We start from the raw sequence: 21,145 nt of genomic DNA, 5'->3' as shown, positions 1-21,145 counted from the left end.
AGTTGTAAAATCGTCCAAACATAATGTGATGAGTGTTATAGGCCAAGTACATAAATTCTTAACATAAGCATAATTGCATGATAATAAAACATTAAACATGGGATGCCAATCTTCGACTAGGGTACTCTTCACCACAATGTCATTCCTTCCTATTGAAGCTCCTGCAACGAATTAAACTTCACTTGATGTGAATACTAAAAGTTATTATTTGCAAAGTGAGTTCTAGTTTTGATAAGTCATCAACTGATCTTTATCATATAACATTTCATTATAAAATTATTTTTAGCTATAAAATTATAATATATGCATATCACAAGAACATACAACTTTAAAGATAACGTAATTTAAACATGCATCATGAATCAAACATTTAGCTGACAATGTCTGTAACTATAACATGTTATTACATGAGTGATCATCACCACTCCTTAGCCCAATTATACATCTATTTGACAAGCTACGAAGCCATTGTCCAATAACATTGGATCCATAATTGGACTTACCGTTGTATACATAATTGAATTAGTCATTGTATTCATAAATGGATCGACCAGTGTATCTATAATTGGACTAAACATTGTATCCATAATTGGACTGACTATTGCATTGACTTCATAAAACTTTATCCTCTTCTTTATCATTAAGCACCACCTCAAAGTAGGTTATTAAGGGGTTCTAGAGCTTACTTGTTCAACCTTCAATCAAACAAGAGTCTTAATGATATTGTCCCGCTTAGAACACATAGATCTAGTGATAAAAAAACTATCCACTTTTGTGTGGTCTTTCACACAAAATTAGGGACTATCGACTGATACTTTCATACGACAGTCAAGGGCTTTTGTGCAATCCACAATCCGAAAGTTCAAGACTTTTTGCTTAGCCATACGTTCACATGCAATTTCATTCGTGCAACTTATACTTTCGTGTGATCCATACTTTCACACAATTAAACTTTCATTAAAGGCCACGAAAATTACTTGCAATCCTAGCTTACTCTTTGAATGGCGACTCTTCTTCAGTTCAATCAAAACATGCCAATATCATGACGTTATCATTCGAAACTCATCAAAACCTTCGAATAACATCATTTCAACCCTAATTTGATTTTAACACGCGTAGAAAGAATGTAAAATTTTTCCTTCTCTTGTTATAACCAACTCCAAGTTTTGATGGGGATAAATGGATAAAGATGGTGACCGAAAACCACAAAACACACTCTCCATAGATAACTGACCACCGTTCTTGATCCTTTCTCGATGAGAAACTAGAAAAGACGATGCTTGGTGTTTTATTCGTTTCCTTTCTCTATCTTTCTCTCTCTAAAAAAATATGAGGATGAATATGCATGTGAAGGTGGCGGCCCAAATGGGGGTATCCTCCCCATTGTTAGGGGATGTTTGGGATTGATTATTTTCATCAACTAGTAAATTATTAACTTTTAAAAATGAATAAGCTAGCTGTTTGAGATTGTTTTATGAGAATGATAAGTTAATAAGTTACACTTTTATAATTTATTAACATATTAAAAAGTTTTAAGGAGTTTTCATAAGGAATCCCAAACACACTCCTAGAGCAAAACTCGATGTTTTACATCTTTAATTTTAACCTTGACCCGTCATAAGTTTATATTTACACAATCTATCCGAAACCTTGTTTATTAAATAAAATCCTCAAAAGTTTGGGGTGTTGACAACAACTTGATTTGCTTCCATTTTGACTCGTTACATCAACAAACCTTAAGCTGCATAAACTTAACATAAAACACACCATATGTGTGTATAACTTGTTAGATATGTATTCAAATACACACCTCTTGTTTATTATTAACTTCGTATAATCTTGTGAGATACTTTAACCTCGCTTATTTAATCTATCACCATTCTTAAATGATCTTCGTACATGTGATTTGAGTTTTGTTGTTTTCTTTTACTTTTTCTTTATTTTCAGTGTTTCATTATATATATATTTGGTAACATATGTTAATGTTATTGATCATGACATGATATTAGATACTCATATGCTAAACGTTTTGAGTCTGTTTGACAATTTATAGTTGAGGTTTGAATTACAAAAATTATGCTAAGAGATATTCCCATACAGATGGCATCGTAGGTGGTGGTGTAAATTTTATTATCAAACATGTTTGTGTATTCAGTTATCCACATGACTCACAGAGTCATAGTAGATACTATATTGAGTATATTTTTATTATATTTTTCATGTAACTTGTCTTGTGTTTATACGTACATACGTGCATTTGATATAATATAAATAAAAAAAACCAAAAATAAAACAAAGCAATTGCAATAATAGAGATGGCAATCTCACATGATGGCTGACAATCACTCCTCACCTGTCGCACGTGCTTAGTCCCACACCACTATCATTCACAAATAAAACTAAAATCCACTCTAATAAATTCATTAAATAAATTCATTTTTATACCACATAATACTAAAACCATCCAAATTTTTACATTATTTATCAATACAAGGATTTTTTTTGGCTTTTCATAAATTTAATTGCATTTTTATCATTTAGAAATTTTCTTATTATCAACATTAATTTAAACGAATATGATACATACTCACTGATATACAAAGTAATTTGATACTGGTGCTACAAGTGATGTTCAAGTTTGGTTTAAAACTTATTACCAACGGTGAATCTGGTTAACGTTGACGGGGATATTGTCTTGAAGCTACCGCACAAAGCAACAACCGCTAACCTAGTCATGGATAAAGTAACATTGAGTGAGTTTTTTCATGTGACATGACTCCTACCCTTTTGGTTGAGGGTGTTAACAATGAACAATAAATATGTGTATAGTAAAAGTAGCATTCAATCGTTTAGGTCGTATTAGTAATTCTTTTTTGAAGAGTGATGAGAACATTATACTGGATCTAGATATTCTATGTATGTAGTTGGTGATAATTTCCAGTTGTTAAGTACTTAACCACGAGTGCGGTCAAGTCATATTAAAGACTCTCGTCTTATGTTTGGTCAATTATATCTATATCCTTGTATGAATCTTGTATGGTTTGCAACTTTTACATGAAACCGGATGTTCCATACGTATTTAGGGATTATTGGTACCGGTTATCTCAACGATGTTATTTTCTGAGCTTGGTGCTCTAGATGTCATGATAATGATAATAATACATATTTCTTTCTTTTTATTTTTAAACGGTTTGTTAATACATGAGTCGTATTCTCGCATATGTTGCGTGAAAAAATAAAATGTAATACGGATTAAAAATGTTATTATCACACGGCGTGTAACCATACAAGGAATAGTGTGGTTGACATGTTAAAGTTTACATATTCTGATATTCATCTAAAGTTAAATTGAATACAAAATAAATATATTATAAAAAAATGAAAAAATGTGATTGATAATTAAATTATATTAGTTTGAATGGATTTGGTGGTGAAGACCAAAAATGCCAACGATGGGGGAGCTGGAACCGTCGTGCACCAACGTGCTCGATTGTTATAACATGCTTAATAGTGGGGGTAAGTACACAATTTTCTACTTCAAGATTCAGACTTTTTAACACGTATTTTACTAAATTAAAAAAAAATATAAAAACAAGATCATTACCGTGAATAAGCTCACCGGCTATTTGTCTCTACTCGTTTGAGACTCGTGTGATGTTGCAGCGGCGACAATTTACAACGTGATACTCGTTTCTGTTGATTTATCAATCCCACGTGATATATTATATACTACTTCTGTTAATTTTTCTAATCGTATAATATTTTACAAGAGTTTATTATTTATTTGTTTTTCTTCTTATTAAAGTTTTCAAGTTAGTAGCTTAAATGTGATCTACTTATGTCAGACATGAGTCTTACATATGCCAAATAAATAATTATTGTAACATCAAAAACTATCAACTACTTCAAGAAAATATTATGGCAATGTTATAAGCTAAAACACCAATAATAAAGTACCCATTACAAACTTAATAATTTATTTAATAAAATTCAGCTGACCATTATAACTATAGTATGGTGCCAAGATGAATTTCCTTATATAATTTTCTTATATTAACTAAAAATAATACTACATACAAAATTATTTTCCTCTTTTGACAAAATATAAGGAAATTATTAGATGAAGATCAAAAGTTGATACACCTATTTTATTATAAATATTAATAAACTTATGATATTTTCTTTATATTTACTATATACAAGTACTTCGAGCACACTCAACTCTCCAGTTGGCCACCTATGGTCCGCTTATCGACTTTTACAACCCTGATACCATCTAAACATCTATCTATATCATGTAGAGTTGTTAATCGTTCATATATATTTTTTTAGAGAAAATATTGATCCTTTTATATATAACACAAACCGAACTACATCTGGATAATGGGTAAGCGAGCAACAATTTTGAATCGCAAAGCCTATTCTACTAAATATAAATCCTTGGTTCCTCGGGCTCTGCGAGTCACTATGGACCACCTTCTGCACCCGCTCCAAGAAGCGAACCGCCTCGGGAGCTAGGGATCCAAAAGTGTCGAAGGCAAATGGAATGAACACGTGCTGATTCTCCAAACACGATATCTCATGCTTAGCAACCTTCATAGACCCCGCTCTCAAAACCGCATGCCCCGATACGAAGCCACTGTCTCTCAGCCCGACCAACGGGGACACCCCGGTGAGTTCATATATTAAAATTTTGGTTTGTTTGGATCGGTTTGTTCGGATTTGAATTTTCCATATCTGAAATCTAAATTGATCCGTATTCAAAATTGGCTAACTGAACCGAATTCCATATAGATCATTTTCGGTTATAACCCCAAAAAAACACGAATTCAAACGAGAAATCCGAATTTGGTCATTTAGTTCTTGGTTGTTGTATTTGTAGGTGCAAATTGAATTCTATATTATATTATTTAGCAAAATGTTTTCATCTCATATAAATCACTACTCATTTTGATATTGTTTTATGGCTTTTTCATTTGTATCATTATCTTGTAATTTTGATTTACATCCCCTAAGCTTTAATAGTTTTTCTCACTAGTTTAGTATATAATGAACACACAACAACACATGCGTATGGTTCAATAATTTACGTTTATTTTTTGTTAGCTTTAAGTCGATGGTTCTAAAAGCTAGTTGAAATTTAATTGTCAAATGAAAAATAAAGTTAATTTTCTTGACATTTAATATAACTTATAGAAACTATAGTGTGTTGAATTGATGAAGGGTGTAAATAGTAAAGTTTAAGGTTAAGAATTGCTGGTTTTTGAAGAATGACGGCCATTACAGCTTACCTGTAGACCTAAAGCCATGGGTATTGGGGGTGGGTCTATTGGTGGATGCTTTGCCCTTTTCTTTTTGCTAACCTTTAATTGACTATCCATCTATTTTCAATTACTTACTTTTTTATAGAGTTTATTTTATAAATATTTTCCTAAGTGTTGAAGAAATTAAATTATTTACAACCGATTAATACATTCTTATGTCATACAATATAACTTCTATATTGCATGTAAGAAAAATATTACATAATGATCTCTTTAGTTTCTGTTTTAAAACATAGGAATATGATTGTTTTTCTTTTTCGTAAAAAACAAATTTCATTCTCTGTAGATTTTAATTATGAGAAAATAATGAATATAACCATTTTAGGTATATTTAATACGCCGTATCAAGTTTCTAATTTCTAGTGTTATGGTTGTGCACTACAAATTACAAATGTTTGTATTTTACAAAACTAACTGAATTTTTAACTTTTCTCTTTATTTATCTGTTAAGTTCACGATTACACTGCACTATTTTCTTAAAAGATAAAATAATACAATATACGAAATTATTTCATGTATCTCATTATACAAAGATATAATTTAATTTGACATTTACAAACATAATAATAAATTAATAATAATATAACAATAATAATTAATCATAGATTTCGCTCAAAGGAAAGTAAAGGAAAATTCAAATGTGTAAAAGAGGTCAGGGGGGCAACTTTACATAAGCAGCAAGTAATGATGTGTGATTACATTATTATCATTAGTTTAACTTTACATTTTTTTAATCGAGCAGGTTAACATTTTACACTTTGTTTTTCCATATTTGCATTTACACCCCTCCATTCTCACCTCCTCAAAAACCAACCATCCATCCTTTTACCTTCACCCGCCTGTCTTCTTCAAACCCATTTTCTCTCTGCTCATTCTCACCGCAAACACATGGAGGATCCAAGCTTCTTCAACGGAGATCACTTCGGACACCTGAAACAATCAGACTTCATTTACAACAATAATAACACTCAGTTTGCCATTGATGACTTACTTGTCGACTTTCCTAGCCACGAGGATGTCGTGCTAAACGACGACTTTTTCGACAATGTGATCGGGAATTCGGTTGATTCTTCCGCGGTTACTGCTGTGGATAGCTGTAACTCCTCGGTTGCGGGTAATGTTAGCTCTCGTAGCTTCTCGGACTCGCAATTCTCTGGTGTTGAGCTTTGTCTTCCGGTAATTTACGCTATATCGCATTGTAATGTCGGTTTTGAATGAATTTGTGAATTATTTGGATAAAGAATCGAGAAAGTTGAAGTAAATGGAATCATAATTTCATTTTTGTCTTGATTTTTAAGTAACCATGCCAAGATATTGTCCGTTTTGCTTCATAATGCAGTGAGATACTCATGGTTTTGTTTTTACCTTGTCCAGACGAAACGCGTCTTGGTAGAGAAGGTTTCCATCCAGGCTAAGACGAAGCCTCTGTTTTAAGGGGTGGAAACCTTCTCTAATGCGTTTTGCCTGACCAAGCATTTCGTAAGGTAAAAACAAAACCATAAGGAGTTTCTGGACGAGTATTCCATTATATGCAAAACACACAATATCCTGATATGGTTTACTTGAATGAATTCATGAAATGATTCCGAGTAATGTCGTTTATTATTATGATTTTTTCAGTTTTTAATTGAATTTATGGAATGAATTGATCAATAATTAATAAATTTGACTTAAAATTATACAGTACGATGACGTGGCGGATCTAGAATGGCTATCAAGCTTCACACATGAGTCATTCTCAACCGTTGAGGTTCAAAATCTGCAACTTAACTCCACCGTCACAAAATCTCCGGCCACCGACACATCATCCTCCGGCACGACGCCTGGATTCGGGTCGAAACCCGCATTTCCATACCGAATAAACTCGCATATATCTCAAACCGACGTTTTCGTTCCAGGTAAAGCTCGTAGCAAACGATCACGATCCGCTCCGTACGACTGGGCGTCACGAATCCTCCATGTCAAACCAAAGGAAATGATTCGGTTGAAGAAGCGTGAGGTTCCAGAAAGTTTGGTTATGAGGTGCCTACACTGCGGTTCTGATAAGACACCGCAGTGGAGGACAGGGCCAATGGGGCCCAAGACATTATGTAACGCTTGTGGAGTCCGTTACAAGTCGGGTCGGTTGGTACCCGAGTACCGACCCGCTGCCAGCCCAACTTTTGTGTCGGCAAAGCACTCGAACTCTCATAGGAAAGTGATGGAGATCCGACGGCAAAAGGAGCTCCGGAATGCACACAATGGGTTTGTGAATCGGGGCTCCGGTTTGATTGAATCCAACGGTGGAGATGATTGCTTGATTGAGAGACATGGTGGGCCCAGTTATATGCATATGATATGAGAGAAAGATTAGCTTGAAGTCGGTTTATTAAGATTTAAGACACGAATTAGCATTAAATATTAAAAATCAGCCTTTGAGGGAGGATACAAGTCTATGTAATCATATTATTAGTTTTCCAAACCCTTTTTCTCTTCAATTTTTGTAGACGCTATTCTTTTAAATTTTTGTGATACAGTTTTGTATTTTCAGTTATATATTTGTTTATCAGGTATTTGCTTTGTGAGATAATCTTTAGAAGGTAAAAGTTACCCGTAGAAATTCTCGCTACCCAAAATCTTATCGTATCCCTAGGAAAAACTGGCTTAAATTATCTTAAGTCATAGAATACAAAATCTAAACTTTTAATAGTTGTAAGTTTCTAATAAACACGAGAACTTCAAGTATGTATAGGTAGAAACTTAGAATTGGCAAAATGTGTCGTGTTTTGTTAAATCGGACAAACACGACTATTAAACCCAAACAAGACATGTTCAATTAACATGTCATTTGCTTAAACGCTAGCATGCATATACCCATAAATGGGTTGTAGAACACGACACCTTTAACATGATTAATTTATAGATACACAAAGTAAAGCAACCTGTGACTATTTATTGGGTTTGGAACTGGTGCAGTAAACGATTTTTTATGTCGGTATTACGTAATTAAATAGGGATCATCTAATAACATCTTTGTCCTTAATGAGATATCATGATGGTAAAGCGGTGTGCCTCCTAATCAAGTGATTGTAGATTCAAATAATGTGGAGTGCATATGTGATAAATTTAGAAGTAGAGTAGGTGTACGGTAGAGTGTGTTCGCATGTAAAAAAATCCAATAACATCTTAGAGAAAAAAAAAGGAAAAATAATAAAGTATAATCGCGTATGATGAAAGGAAAGTGGCAGTAATGAAGTATGATCAAGCAAATGGTACAACTTTTAATAAAAATGAATGGGCCGCTAACTTAAGGGGCCGGTGTGCCCCCATTGACCCACGACTCTTAACTTTTCTAATCATTTTGTTTAAGATCAAATCTTCATGATTATTACGTGCATTATTATTTGTTTAGTATCCTAAATCATGTTATAACGTGGGACTAAACAAGCATAAACACTCCACAACACACATAGATGCATATAAATACATAGATGGCGAATATTAAATTAAGTAGAAGACCACATAAATGTTTGTATTGATATCTTTATATATTATATATAAAACGGTTATGTAACATCTAACCATCCAATTTTCTCTCTTCCCGTATGTATGATTAGTACTAAGTTTATGTCTGTATTGCAGTACTCTCATTAAGACTTTATTTTTGTATTGAGTAAGCCCCTGTATATGCATTCTTACTTTCTTCTTTAAGGTCATACAAAAATCTATTGCGAATAATTTTCAATAACTTGTTTGCTACATGTCTATCATTAAGTTGTGTGACTCTCTATTTAATGAAAAAATATATATATACAAAATTAAGAAATATCTCGAATAAGAAGTGAAGCCCTACAACATGAACACCATGCCTTAGTGTTCATGTTTTTGGATATTTGGCATGTTATCAACATTCTTGAATTTTACTCTTCCCATTACTTTGCCTTCATTCTTTCAATACCATCTTTTGAAATAAATACAATATGCGCATGGAGACACTCATGCTTTTTTAAAGTGTTCTTTATCTTTAAGGGCTTATATTTTGGGCATTTGTTTATGTAATAGATGAAAGTAAAGTTGTAAAGCAACTACTTGTGGGCTTTTTTAAAGTGTTCTTTATATTTTGGGCATTTGTTTATGTAGATTTTGGGCTTTTTTAAAGTGTTCTTTATCTTTAAGGGCTTATATTTTGGGCATTTGTTTAAGCCCTACTTGCGGTGCGCGCATATAACGTATATATGTGTGAACCCTCGGGTGGGCAAAAGTGAAATTGCACTAATTTTGACGTTATTTTACTAATCTCGTGAAAATAACGTTAAAAGTGGCGGAAGGTTAATCAGGCATCATGTAGTGGCGTTGATAGCTGAAAGACAATGGTACATGCACCAATCGGCCGGTGTGCCAATGGCTGAGTGTTATGTGCCTTATGTCTAAGGCTTGATACAAAACTACTTTCGAGCCGGGGGTCTCACCGGAAGTAGCCTCTCTATTCCTATGGGGTAGAGGTAAGGCTGTCTACATCTTACCCTCCTCAGACCCTACTATAGCTTTGCTATTGGTGGGATATACTGAGTACGATGATGATGATGAAAGTTGTAAAGCAAATGAACCGAATTGAAGCAATACGTTTTATTCTATTTTTGGACATTGTTATATTGTATTTGTTTGTAAAAAGAAAATTCAAGACGACATGGTCTAATGGGATTGTACTTCTATGTTATAAGTTACGTTTTATCAATAGTTTTTTAGATAAGTAAAGTAAAACAGTAATAATAAACACAAACTAAACAGTTAAAAATGGCATAAAGAACATTTTCAATGCATATACCTTTTTTAAATCAAAATGAGTTTATAATTAAATTAAAGTAAAACAGTAATATTAGAAAAATTAAATTAACAACTATCTGATAAGTATGGTCAGTAAAAACTAAAAAACTACAGTTTATTATTATTATTATTATTATTATTATTATTATTATTTTGTGGTGGGTGGGTGGGGGGGGGGGGGGATTTTACCTGAGATCATTGTTAGTTCAATTTTTTTAACAACTCAAATGTAAAATATGTAATAAATAGAGTTTAATATAAATGAACTCACAAAGATATGACCTAGATATGAATGTGTATTTGTTAGACCAATATTAATGTTGAATGAGACATCCTTTAAAAGCCAAAACACAAACCAAGAAGGCCGGGCGCCAACTGCCAAACCGACGGGCGATGCCAGCCGTTGATGTTAGCGACCGTGGATGACTAGCTTGTTGGGTCAATTGTTGTTTGGCTCAAGTGTAAGGCCCAACCCAAGTATTAGGTTTTATTATATTTGGTAATGTCTTGAATAGCAAGTTAGGTTAATCCTATATAAACCGACGGTTAGACATTAGGTAGTAGAGTTTGGTGTAACCGAGTTAGGGTTCATCAAGAGTCAAACCGGGTTAGGGTTTGTAATCAGTTTTTTGAGTGAGATTTTCTGATTAATATAAACGAGAGTTATTCGTTTAATATTCGTGTGTTGATTATCGATACGGAACTTGAATTGGTATCAGAGCCAAGTTCAAGAAATCGATAATTGGTAGGCGGAGAACGGTGGCTTAAGAAGAAGCTATCAATCGACACATATCGGAACCGAGTTGGGTTTCCGAATCGGTGTCTACGGGCGACTGCAGGTCAGGGGACTTGTAGGCTGTGACGGTGTCTTACCTATTAGGTGGCCGCTATAGGAACAAGAAGGCATTCGTCGATTGGGTTCTGTTGCACGAGATCAGATTTGAGTGTGTCTGATTCTGATTTTTTTTTTGCTATTGGCTGATTTTTTGTTGTTGGCGTAAAAGAGACAAGACAAAGGCGAAAGAAAAATCAAAGTTGGATTTGCATCTTTTGCACAGGTTACGGAAAAGTGAAGGGTATTTTTATTTATTATTTTTTTGTACACACAAGGAATTAAAAGGAAAACAATATATTTTTGGTTCAAGTGTAATTGTTATTTGGGTTGAACAAGACGGTTCAGTTCAAAGTTCGTATTATATTGGGCTAAACGAGTTAGGCTTTAACCAAGATTTGAGCAAGTGGGCTCGGTTCTGAAAAGTTGTTCGGGGTTGAGTTGTTCGTATTTGTTCCAACGTAGTGGAGCAAGGGTGTTCAAAAACGTCAATGGCAGGTGATAAAGAAGAGCCGGTAATCCAACCCAAAGCGAGTGGGGGGGATATCGTTGCAGGTTCCAAAGTTGAACGGAACTAATTACATCACATGGACGATTGTGGTGGAAGCGATCTTAGATGATCAAGAGTTATGGGAAGTTGTTCAGCCGAATGAGGGTGCGGTTATTGATGCGAAGAAGAATAAAACGGCAAGGTCGTTTTTGTTCCAAGTTATGGAAGGTAATATTCTAATTCAGGTTTCTCAATACAAGAATGCTCGAGAAATATGGGCGGCTTTGAAGGCACAGTTTGTTGGGCCCGAGCGAGTCCAAAAGGCTCGACTACTAACGTTGAAAAGTGAATTTGAGAAACTCAAGATGGCGGAAGACGAGACTGTTGATCAGTTTGCGGGAAAAATAACCGGTATGGTTTCAAAGGCAACGGGTCTTGGTCACGTGTTCAAGCAAGATGTATTGGTGAAGAAGTTACTGGATGGGGTTCCGGACAAATACTTCAACTTGGTAGCATCAATCGAGCAAACGGTTGATCTTGATAGTATGAGATTTGAAGATGCTGTTGGAAGACTTAAGGTGTTTGAGGAACGTCTACGAGGGAGAGAACGCGCTTCAAATTCACAAGGTCGGTTACTTTTTAATCGGTCGGAAAGTAATTACAAAGGCAAGTCGTATGATCAGTCCGGTAGCCGAGGTAAGGGTTGGCCGAGTTCACGGGGACGTGGAAAAGGCCGAGAAACCGAAGGTCAAGACCGAGAGGATGAGGATCAAGATGGTTGTGACAACCGAGATGGTCAACATCGTGGGTCAAGGTAAACGGGTCAAAGAAATGATCGTCAATGGAGAAGAAAGGATATGTCACAGGTTCAGTGTTTCCGTTGTGATGAGTTCGGTCACTTTGCGTCTACGTGTCCGGAACGTATGAAGAAAAATGAAGAATCTAACCTGAACAAAATAGATGATTTTGATCCAAGCTTATTTATGATTAAAGGTGATCAGAAAACGGTTTTTCTGAATGAAGATGGTGTGATTCCAAAGCATTTCGAAACCGAGCCGATGGAGAAAGATGTTTGGTATCTCGACAACGGAGCATCGAATCACATGACGGGTAATAAAGCGTACTTTTATGAGTTGAATGAATGTGTCACGGGAACGGTGAAGTTCGGAGATGAATCTTGTATTGATATTCGGGGAAAAGGGTCGGTCTTAATTGAAGGAAAAACGGGGGAGCAACGTTTGTTGACCGATGTCTACTACATCCCGAGCTTACAGTGCAATATCATAAGTCTTGGTCAAGCAACGGAAGGTGGATGCGAGATTCACATGAAACATGATTTGCTAACCATTAAAGATGATGCAGGTAAGCTTTTGATGAAGGTGACAAGGACCAAGAATCGATTGTACAAGATTAGTCTCAAAATAACAAGTCCCGGTAAACGAGCTAACATTGGAATGAAGAATTTTGCAGGTAGGGATCTTCAAAGTATTGGACTGAAAGAAGACGAGCTGGTTACGAGTCAGATTCTAATCAAAGATCCAAGTTCCAAAATTCAAAGTCCAAAGAAGAGAGTTCAAGAAACTAAACGCGTGGTCAAGGAAGTGATTCAAGCCCAAGGGAAGGCGTGTGATGATCAAACGAAGCAAGTGTGTCTTCTAGCCAAGTGGAGCCGAAAGAACATTGCAAGAGATCATGAAAAATCTCGGGAGAATCAAGAGAATGATGACAAGCGTGAAGTTGAATACCCGCCAATTTCGAGTAGGAAATTAGGGGGTGACTAGGGTACAACAATTGCGGGGGTGATTGTTGGGTCAATTGTTGTTTGGCTCAAGTGCAAGGCCCAACCCAAGTATTAGGTTTTATTATATTTGGTAATGTCTTGACTAGCAAGTTAGGTTAGTCCTATATAAACCGAGTTATGGTTAGACATTAGGTAGTAGAGTTTGGTGTAACCGAGTTAGGGTTCATCAAGAGTCAAACCGGGTTAGGGTTTGAGAGTTTGTAATCAGTTTTTTGAGTGAGATTTTCTGATTAATATAAACGAGAGTTATTCGTTTAATATTCGTGTGTTGATTATCGATACGGGACTTGATAGCTCACACTTTTTTGAGTTTTGTGGTTTGAACATTAGGTGAGGTCTTGTCCACTTTTGTTGCTTAGTTTCCAAATACTTAAACCATTTTACAAGTTAGAATACGCTTTTTTTAACCATTCACTTCTCACAAGAGTTTTCACCAAAAAGGGTTTGTTACTTTTGTTTACGAAGTAATAGAGATGTTTTCCACTTAAGTTGTCATAAAACATCTATTGATTATTTTTCAAATGTTTAATCAAAACTTATCACAGTGCTCTGATTTCTCCATAGAAAACCACATAACTTATCATATAGTGCACCATGTATAATGACTAGTCTCGATGTATAATGCTCAAAGAAGTTGCTTGCTTACACGTTTCTATTAGGTGAGTGAGATAGATGATAGAGGTGGGGGGTCTATATTATTGGTTGGGTACATATCCGATTGGGTGAACATGAACATATTTGTATTTGCATTCCAACATTTTACTACCAAAAATGAAATGATGTCCCCTATCAACCCCACCTCCTCTGAAAACAATTATAAGGGATAGGAATCGAGCATGTGTATTTCGTTATTATCGACATCGTATATCGTGCAAACTCTCACCACATAACTAACTCGGTTAAACATCCGATATACGTACATATGCATAGAAGTACGTGATCAAATGATTTTATATAGACATGATAGGAAGGAATCTTGGGCCTATAATATTTCTATATATAGTATGCTGGTAATTTTAGACTCTAAGTCAAAATTGGTGAACTTCGAGGATCGCTACTGACAACTAGTTCATAGTTGATTATGTTTCTTAATTACATTCTAATTATAATTGGTAATGGTTTAGCTAGCAAGTTAGGTTAGTATATATAAGACGAGTTATGATTCGACATTATAGAACATATGAGATGCAACCGAGTTAGTGTTCATCTGGAAACACACACGAGATGTAACCGAGTTAGGGTTCATCTAGATAAAACTAAGTTAGAGTTCATCAAGAGTTAAACCAAGTAAGAGTTTGAGAGTTTGTAATCAATTTTTGAGTTAGATTTTCTTATTAATATAAACGAGAGTTAGTCGTTTAGTTCGTGTTTGTTATCGATCGGGACTTGATAGTATAGTATCATACTATCATGCCTATCTACAACACGCTCACTCTCAGACATTGGCTGTAGAAATCCCTAAGGGCAAAGAAGAAAAATCTAAAAACCATACACTTCCACACATCTTAATTGACAACACGGCCTGGTTGACGAAATCCTCTTTATAGTAGAGTTGATGACGGGTATGGTAGTCGGGATGTTGAAGTAACAAATAGAGCGGTTTGTAACTCGTGTTTAAAAATACAAATTATTAAGTGAAAACTTGTCTAGTTCATCTAGCCAAAGTCGCAAACCCCGTTATTACAAAACTTTCAAATAAATAGAATTTGTTTGCGCAATCGGTGAACAAGTGGGTTTGTTTCCTTTTTATTTATTTATTTTTTAACTCTTCCTCAACGGTTGTTTGATTATAGCATTATTTTATGTAGAGTGGTTCCTATGTACGTTTGAAAACTAAAATAATAATATTTCATCAATGTTAATATCTTAATTGTTCACTTAATTTAAGATTATATATAACGTTAACACATGAACTTGGAAACGGCCATTTTAGAAAAAATGAAAATTTCATTATCATTGTTAAGGACGATGTAACTCACATAATCATAATCATCATAGATACACTCGATTTTACACTTAATTTCCATTTGATTTTGGTAACAAGAAATGCATATCTCTCTGTTTCGTCTATAACCATCTATGTGAGTGAATTCAACTAGACTCAAGTGTAAGTATATGTTGATTAGACGGATGAGATTGCTTTTGACATCAGTGTATGTATATATTTTTATCGACCAATGAGTTACAACTTGAATTATTAAAATTCAATTTGTCAAAAACAACATTGAAATATATGTTCTTACTTTACCGTTTATTCTGACGCTATTGAGTATTATATGTATAATCCGGAATATTGTTATCCAAATTAGTTAAAAAAAAATATAAATAATTACTCAAGAGATGACTTTTTCATAGATAGCGGAGGTATCAGGAACAAACTAAATTTGGGTCTCAAATGACCCTTTAAGGTATGCCTTTAATAGATTGTAAAAAAAGAAAAAAAGAAAAAAATGCGGGTTGTAGACTGTTACTCTTAGGAAAACAAGCTATCACTTGGAGGTGGTGATGGTATTGGCCTCCACGGTTGACAGAAGAAGTAAGAGAATGGCAACTTTGTGAGGCACTTCTTAGCCAAGTTAAGCATTGTAGTTCAGTAGATAAATAGATTGTGACGACTCGTGGGACTTCTTGGTTAAGTCCGTGAAAGTTTTGCTTGCTAAAGAGGATGGGCCGCGTGTCTTATACAAATTCAAATGGTGCAACCGGGTCCCTAGCAAATGTAATATATTTGGCTATTGAGTGGAGGAGATGGGTTGTATCCCAACCTTGACGGCTCTAAGCGCTAGGAATATTCATTTGAATTTTCTCTTTCGTCCTTTGTGCGGAGAATCAACGGAAACATTGGATCACCTCTTTACCTCTTGTTACATATCCTTGGTTATTTGGTTTTACGTTAGTAATAGGTGTAAATTAAATCTCATATATTTGCTTTTTTCGACTCGATATATCTTTGATCTCTATAAACAGGTACCAAAGGATGAGCTCAAAGATATAATTCTTGGTATTTTAGTCATTGCATGGTGGTGCATTTGAAAGGCAAAGAATGAGGTACATTTCTATTGCTCAGACGCAAACCCAAGGAAGATTTTGAAGATTTAAAGTCCTTCGGTTAGTAATGGTTTCATATTCGGTTTAAATCCAAATATATTTCTTGGCTAGATTTGTGCAAAATCAATTTTGTGTAATTATGTTGTAATTGTATTGTACTTTTGTTGTTGTTTGGCCCGTTGGGGTGTTTTTAATAAAGTATACATTTCGAAATAAGTAAAGGATTTAACTCGCAAGTAATTGCAATAGATACAAGTTAGACCAATACTTAAAGTACGTATGACTGTGACAAATGGTTAGGAATCTGATTAAAAAAAACTCACATAACAGGACATTAGAGATAATAATGTAATAAGCCACTTAACAAACTCATGTATCAACCTATAAAAAAGATAAAAAATTTGAACTTAAGTAAACCAATTAATTAAAAATCAATACAAATATATGGATAGATCATGATTTAATTTGTCGTTCTCAATCAAGTTAAAAACCCAAACCAAAACCGTCAAGACCGGTTAGATTATTGGCCGTAAGTCATAACTGAGCAAATTGTGGTTCGGTTTGGTTTTTACCCTTAAGTATAACCATAACAATTTCAATAACCGAGCTTCGGTTTCGTCTAATCGTTTTTGAAGCTCATTTATGATTCGGTTTTTGTTAATTTTTAATTAACTAACCAAACAAAGCTTAACTAAAATTTGAACTAAATAAACATGGAAAAGAATCGTTGACATCAACTGGCAACTACATGAAGGTTAATATATACATATTCTCAAGATTCTTCGTTACAAAATTGTCACATATATGTACTCAATCCACATATATATGCTTATATACATGTATTCTTCTCAATGAAAATGTGTCTTACTCTTAAAAATAACCATAATCGCTAATTCGCTAATCAAACAACCTTTAATCATAACCATCAGTTTGTCTTAGTTGTCGTTTAATTCGGTTCGATGAGTATTTGGTCATCGGTTAAGATTTGCTCTTTGCTCACCCCTACATTAAAGTTTGATATCCAACCCGTTATAACATAACATAGCAAGATCCTACTAAACCATGATCGTGTGAAGATGTAACACTTTTAAAGATCTATCTTGTACATTACTTTCCGAATAACGTTAAGTTGAAGAATATTTAAACTAATCCTTTAATAAAAACAATATATATTTCATGAAATACAAACAAACAAAACAATCACTCTTCTGTTGAGTCACGGATGCCCCTGATTTCACTCCCTCCATTTCAATTATTTTATACTCTCAATTCTCTCAAATCCATCATAACCAAAACAAGATGACTGACCTCAAAACCACACCCGAACCCGCGATACAGCCACCAGTTCAAACCACTACCACTACCACAACCACCACCACAACTACCAAGGTTGCTGCTGAGGCTGAAACTGGCACCATGAGTGGACCATTAACCTCTGCTGGCAAGTTTTCACGTAACTACAACGTAATGCATATCGTTTTACGACTTGTTAGCGTACCGGCTTCGTTGGTTTCGCTTGCTGTAATGATTACTGCTAAGGAGAAATCATCTGTTTTGATCTACGGGTTTGAGATTTCGCTTTACTCCAAGTGGTCGTTCTCTGGATCCTTCGAGTAAGTTATTTTTGACTGACTGATACCGAATTTCTAGAAAAGTGTGTACCGAACTTACTAATACCGATTGTTGTTAGTCTTTGCAGTGGAGAGGCTTCCTTTAGACCTAGGGGTCCCCGGCCTCCTATTTTTTGCGTAATAGTGTAAATTTAACTGAATTTGTTTGAAAATTTTTATATGTAATTTAAATTTACTCGTTTTCGTCCTAAAATTATGAAAAAAATTTAGTAGCAGACAAAAAAATCATTTAGGGATTGTGGTTTCACGAGGTCTATATATTGCCCGTGATTCCTTTATTATTGTGAAATGGTATATTAATGGACAATGACACATTTGTCCGGATTTGGGGAGAGCATATGCATTATTTACTTGTACAATATAACCATTCAATGCATGGGTTACAATACCAATTTTAAACAAACAGCACAAACACTTTTTTCATGTGAGGTATAGTGGGAGAGAAAACAAAGGTGGTTACCCAATTGGTAATTACAAAATACTAAATTGTGAGAATAAGAAAAAAAAAATTTAATTTTTTATTGACGGTTCATATTTTTAAATTTCTACACCGTTAAACTAATTTGGCTATATGTTTTTTTTTTGAGGTTTTCATACACATGTCTAAGTTATGTGTAGGATATAACTAACACATGTCTAAGTTATGTGTAGGAAATATAATTGACACATGACTTGTACAAGTCTAGATTCGATAAACAAAAGAATTTTGTTTATTTTTTTAGAATATTAGAACATATGTATAAATATTGTATGTCTATCGATTTCTTATACTTTAAATTTTCTTAAAATTGAAAAAATGAATTATTTGTTTTGTTTTTTATGTTCTCTAAAATTTTATGTTCTGCTTAGAACCCTTCCTAACAATACGAACAAGTGCTTATGTGGTTCTTGAACATTTCTAAATGTGTGTTTAATGAACCTGTATCGGTGTATTGTGCTTTATAAAAGTAGATAGGATACTTCTACGTGTTTGGATTAGTAAAACGTTAAATAGTATGTGATTACTTATTCGAAAATGATTATTGTCTTAATACAAAATTACCCTTAAGCTGAAATAGTTTATTATAATTGGCTTTTGTATATATTAAAAAATGTGTGCATAATCATGCAAATTCTAGCTCTAATACTGGTTTAATTTGTGTTATCGAGCTACCAACCAATGAGTAGTTAGAGTGTGTACGATTGTTATGAACCAAAATGCAAATCATGCAAGTGTGATGAAGAAATTTGGAATGAAATGCGTGTGGGATTAAGTTTCATAAACTCATGTTGATTCAGTGATCATGCGCATTCTTGTGTTGTCGTTGATAAAAAAAACTCAAATTAACTATGACAGGTATTTGGTATGTGTATCCGCAATTGTAGCGGTCCACTCTCTTCTCCAACTAGTTATGACATCATCAAGAGCGTTACGTAAGGAGTCACTCTTCTCGTCTAGAAACCATGCTTGGATCATTTTTGCAGGTGATCAGGTATTCGTTTATAATATAACAATTATACGGTTGCGTTTTAAATTCTTTGTGCTATTCTATTAATCTGTGTTTGAGACATTTATCCCACATCTATCTATACTCTCTAATAAAATGCTACAAGTTTTGCCACATGTCACTCTTACATTAAACCTCATCCGTTTTTAACAAATTTGTTAATTTAATATTTACTTCATATTTGTTTTTCAAACATTTGATATTTATAATTATCTTGTACTTTAAAATTGTTTTAAAGACTATTGTACAACGACTGTATTAACAGTGTTTAACGGGTTTATAATTTCTTGTATACTGATTATTTATTAAATATTGCATTTTCAAGAACTACTACAATACACGGGCCTCAAACTAGTCTAATTATAGAATAACACACCCACAATATAAGCTATGATTTCTTGTTAGTTAGCAGAATATTGATAGGGTCTAATATTGAGGTTTCCGGTAACAATTATTGTATATATCATAGAACAACAGCATACTTAGGCCCATTTGAAGTCAATCAATTTAGTTCTAATAGTGCTTGAAGTTTGTGTTGTTTTATATGTGTACCCTTTACTTGTGTTAAAATGTAAGCATATATTTACATAATAATCCATTGAAGAAAATTAGTTTTGTTTGCAGCCCATAACTTTAACAATCCAAAGTTGGCCCAATAAACAATTGGCGACATTTTGGTATTATAAAACACTAGGATATTGTAATGTGATTTACTTTTCTAATTATTTTTACAATAACTAACATAACAACAAACATAAATTTGTATATAACGGTCATGACTAAATAAAAGTTAACATATCTGTAGGTGTTTGCATACGCAATGATGAGTGCCGTATCGGCTGCGACAGGTGTAACCAACTTGAACCGAACAGGAATCAAACACCCACCTTTACCCAATTTCTGTAAGCCGTTACATAGCTTCTGTGATCGTGTTGCGATTTCAATTGCGTTTGCATTCTTCAACTGCTTCTTGCTTGCCATTTCCGCGGTTCTTGATGTCGTTTGGTTAGCTAATTAAAGACCGCTTAGTTTCCGAGTTTTCAATATTAGGGTTATGTTTAGACTAGATTATGTACTTAACTTCTTATATGTCGCGGATGTATTGAAACTAATATGCAGACTATCTATAAAATCACATATCGATACATGCACTATTTAACTTGAGTCCATACTTTTTATGTTAATGTAGTGTTTAAATATATTTTATTTTATTTAAAATAAATAAAATCCAACGTTGAGGAAGTATACCATCTTATAGGAACATTTCAAGATATTTCTGATGCCAAGTGAACATAAAGTAAAAATACGAAACAATTCCCTGGCTTTATGAGGAAGTATACCGTCTTATTTATAATTTTCAAGATATTTCTGTCGTCATTTGAACATAAAGTAAAAATACGAAACGGTTCCATGGTTTTATGAATATAGGTGCAACACCTAACACTTCTACTGGTATAAATATATTCAAATTGATTATTCTCCTAAATTTGTTAAATATATCTACTATTATAATAAATAAAAATGATAGTTCAACCACATATCTCTTAATTGGCTTAATATTATAACAAGTGACACCTCTATCACATTAAAGCACCAAAATTATAACATGTTTTTCCCATAATATTAATTTTAACAAATGAAATTTTTCTTAATGATTTCCCTTTTCAATATATGTTTTAAAATTTGAATATAGCATTCCATTGATTTTTACAATTTAATGGTTTATACA

At 33.9% G+C, this 21,145-nt stretch overlaps 2 protein-coding genes across 2 annotated transcripts; both read left to right on the top strand.

The window, feature by feature from the left end:
- Positions 1 to 6,187: 6,187 nt before the first annotated feature.
- Positions 6,188 to 7,791, top strand: LOC143547733 (GATA transcription factor 9-like). The gene is made up of 2 exons (XM_077039088.1): positions 6,188 to 6,500; positions 7,009 to 7,791. The coding sequence occupies exons 1-2, from the start codon at positions 6,213 to 6,215 to the stop codon at positions 7,663 to 7,665; spliced, it is 945 nt and encodes a 314-aa protein (XP_076895203.1). The 5' UTR covers positions 6,188 to 6,212; the 3' UTR covers positions 7,666 to 7,791.
- A 9,696-nt stretch (positions 7,792 to 17,487) lies between these two features.
- On the top strand, positions 17,488 to 20,571 carry LOC143547732 (CASP-like protein 3A1). Its single transcript, XM_077039087.1, has 3 exons — positions 17,488 to 17,911; positions 19,266 to 19,401; positions 20,222 to 20,571. The coding sequence occupies exons 1-3, from the start codon at positions 17,598 to 17,600 to the stop codon at positions 20,432 to 20,434; spliced, it is 663 nt and encodes a 220-aa protein (XP_076895202.1). The 5' UTR covers positions 17,488 to 17,597; the 3' UTR covers positions 20,435 to 20,571.
- Positions 20,572 to 21,145: the final 574 nt, after the last annotated feature.

The sequence above is a fragment of the Bidens hawaiensis genome, unplaced genomic scaffold (assembly GCF_021521415.1).
Source record: "Bidens hawaiensis isolate Kalapana, Puna unplaced genomic scaffold, B.hawaiensis_p1.1 tig00014824_1, whole genome shotgun sequence".
In the NCBI taxonomy this organism is placed as follows: Eukaryota; Viridiplantae; Streptophyta; class Magnoliopsida; order Asterales; family Asteraceae; genus Bidens; species Bidens hawaiensis.
This window is presented reverse-complemented; position numbering and strand designations above follow the sequence as displayed.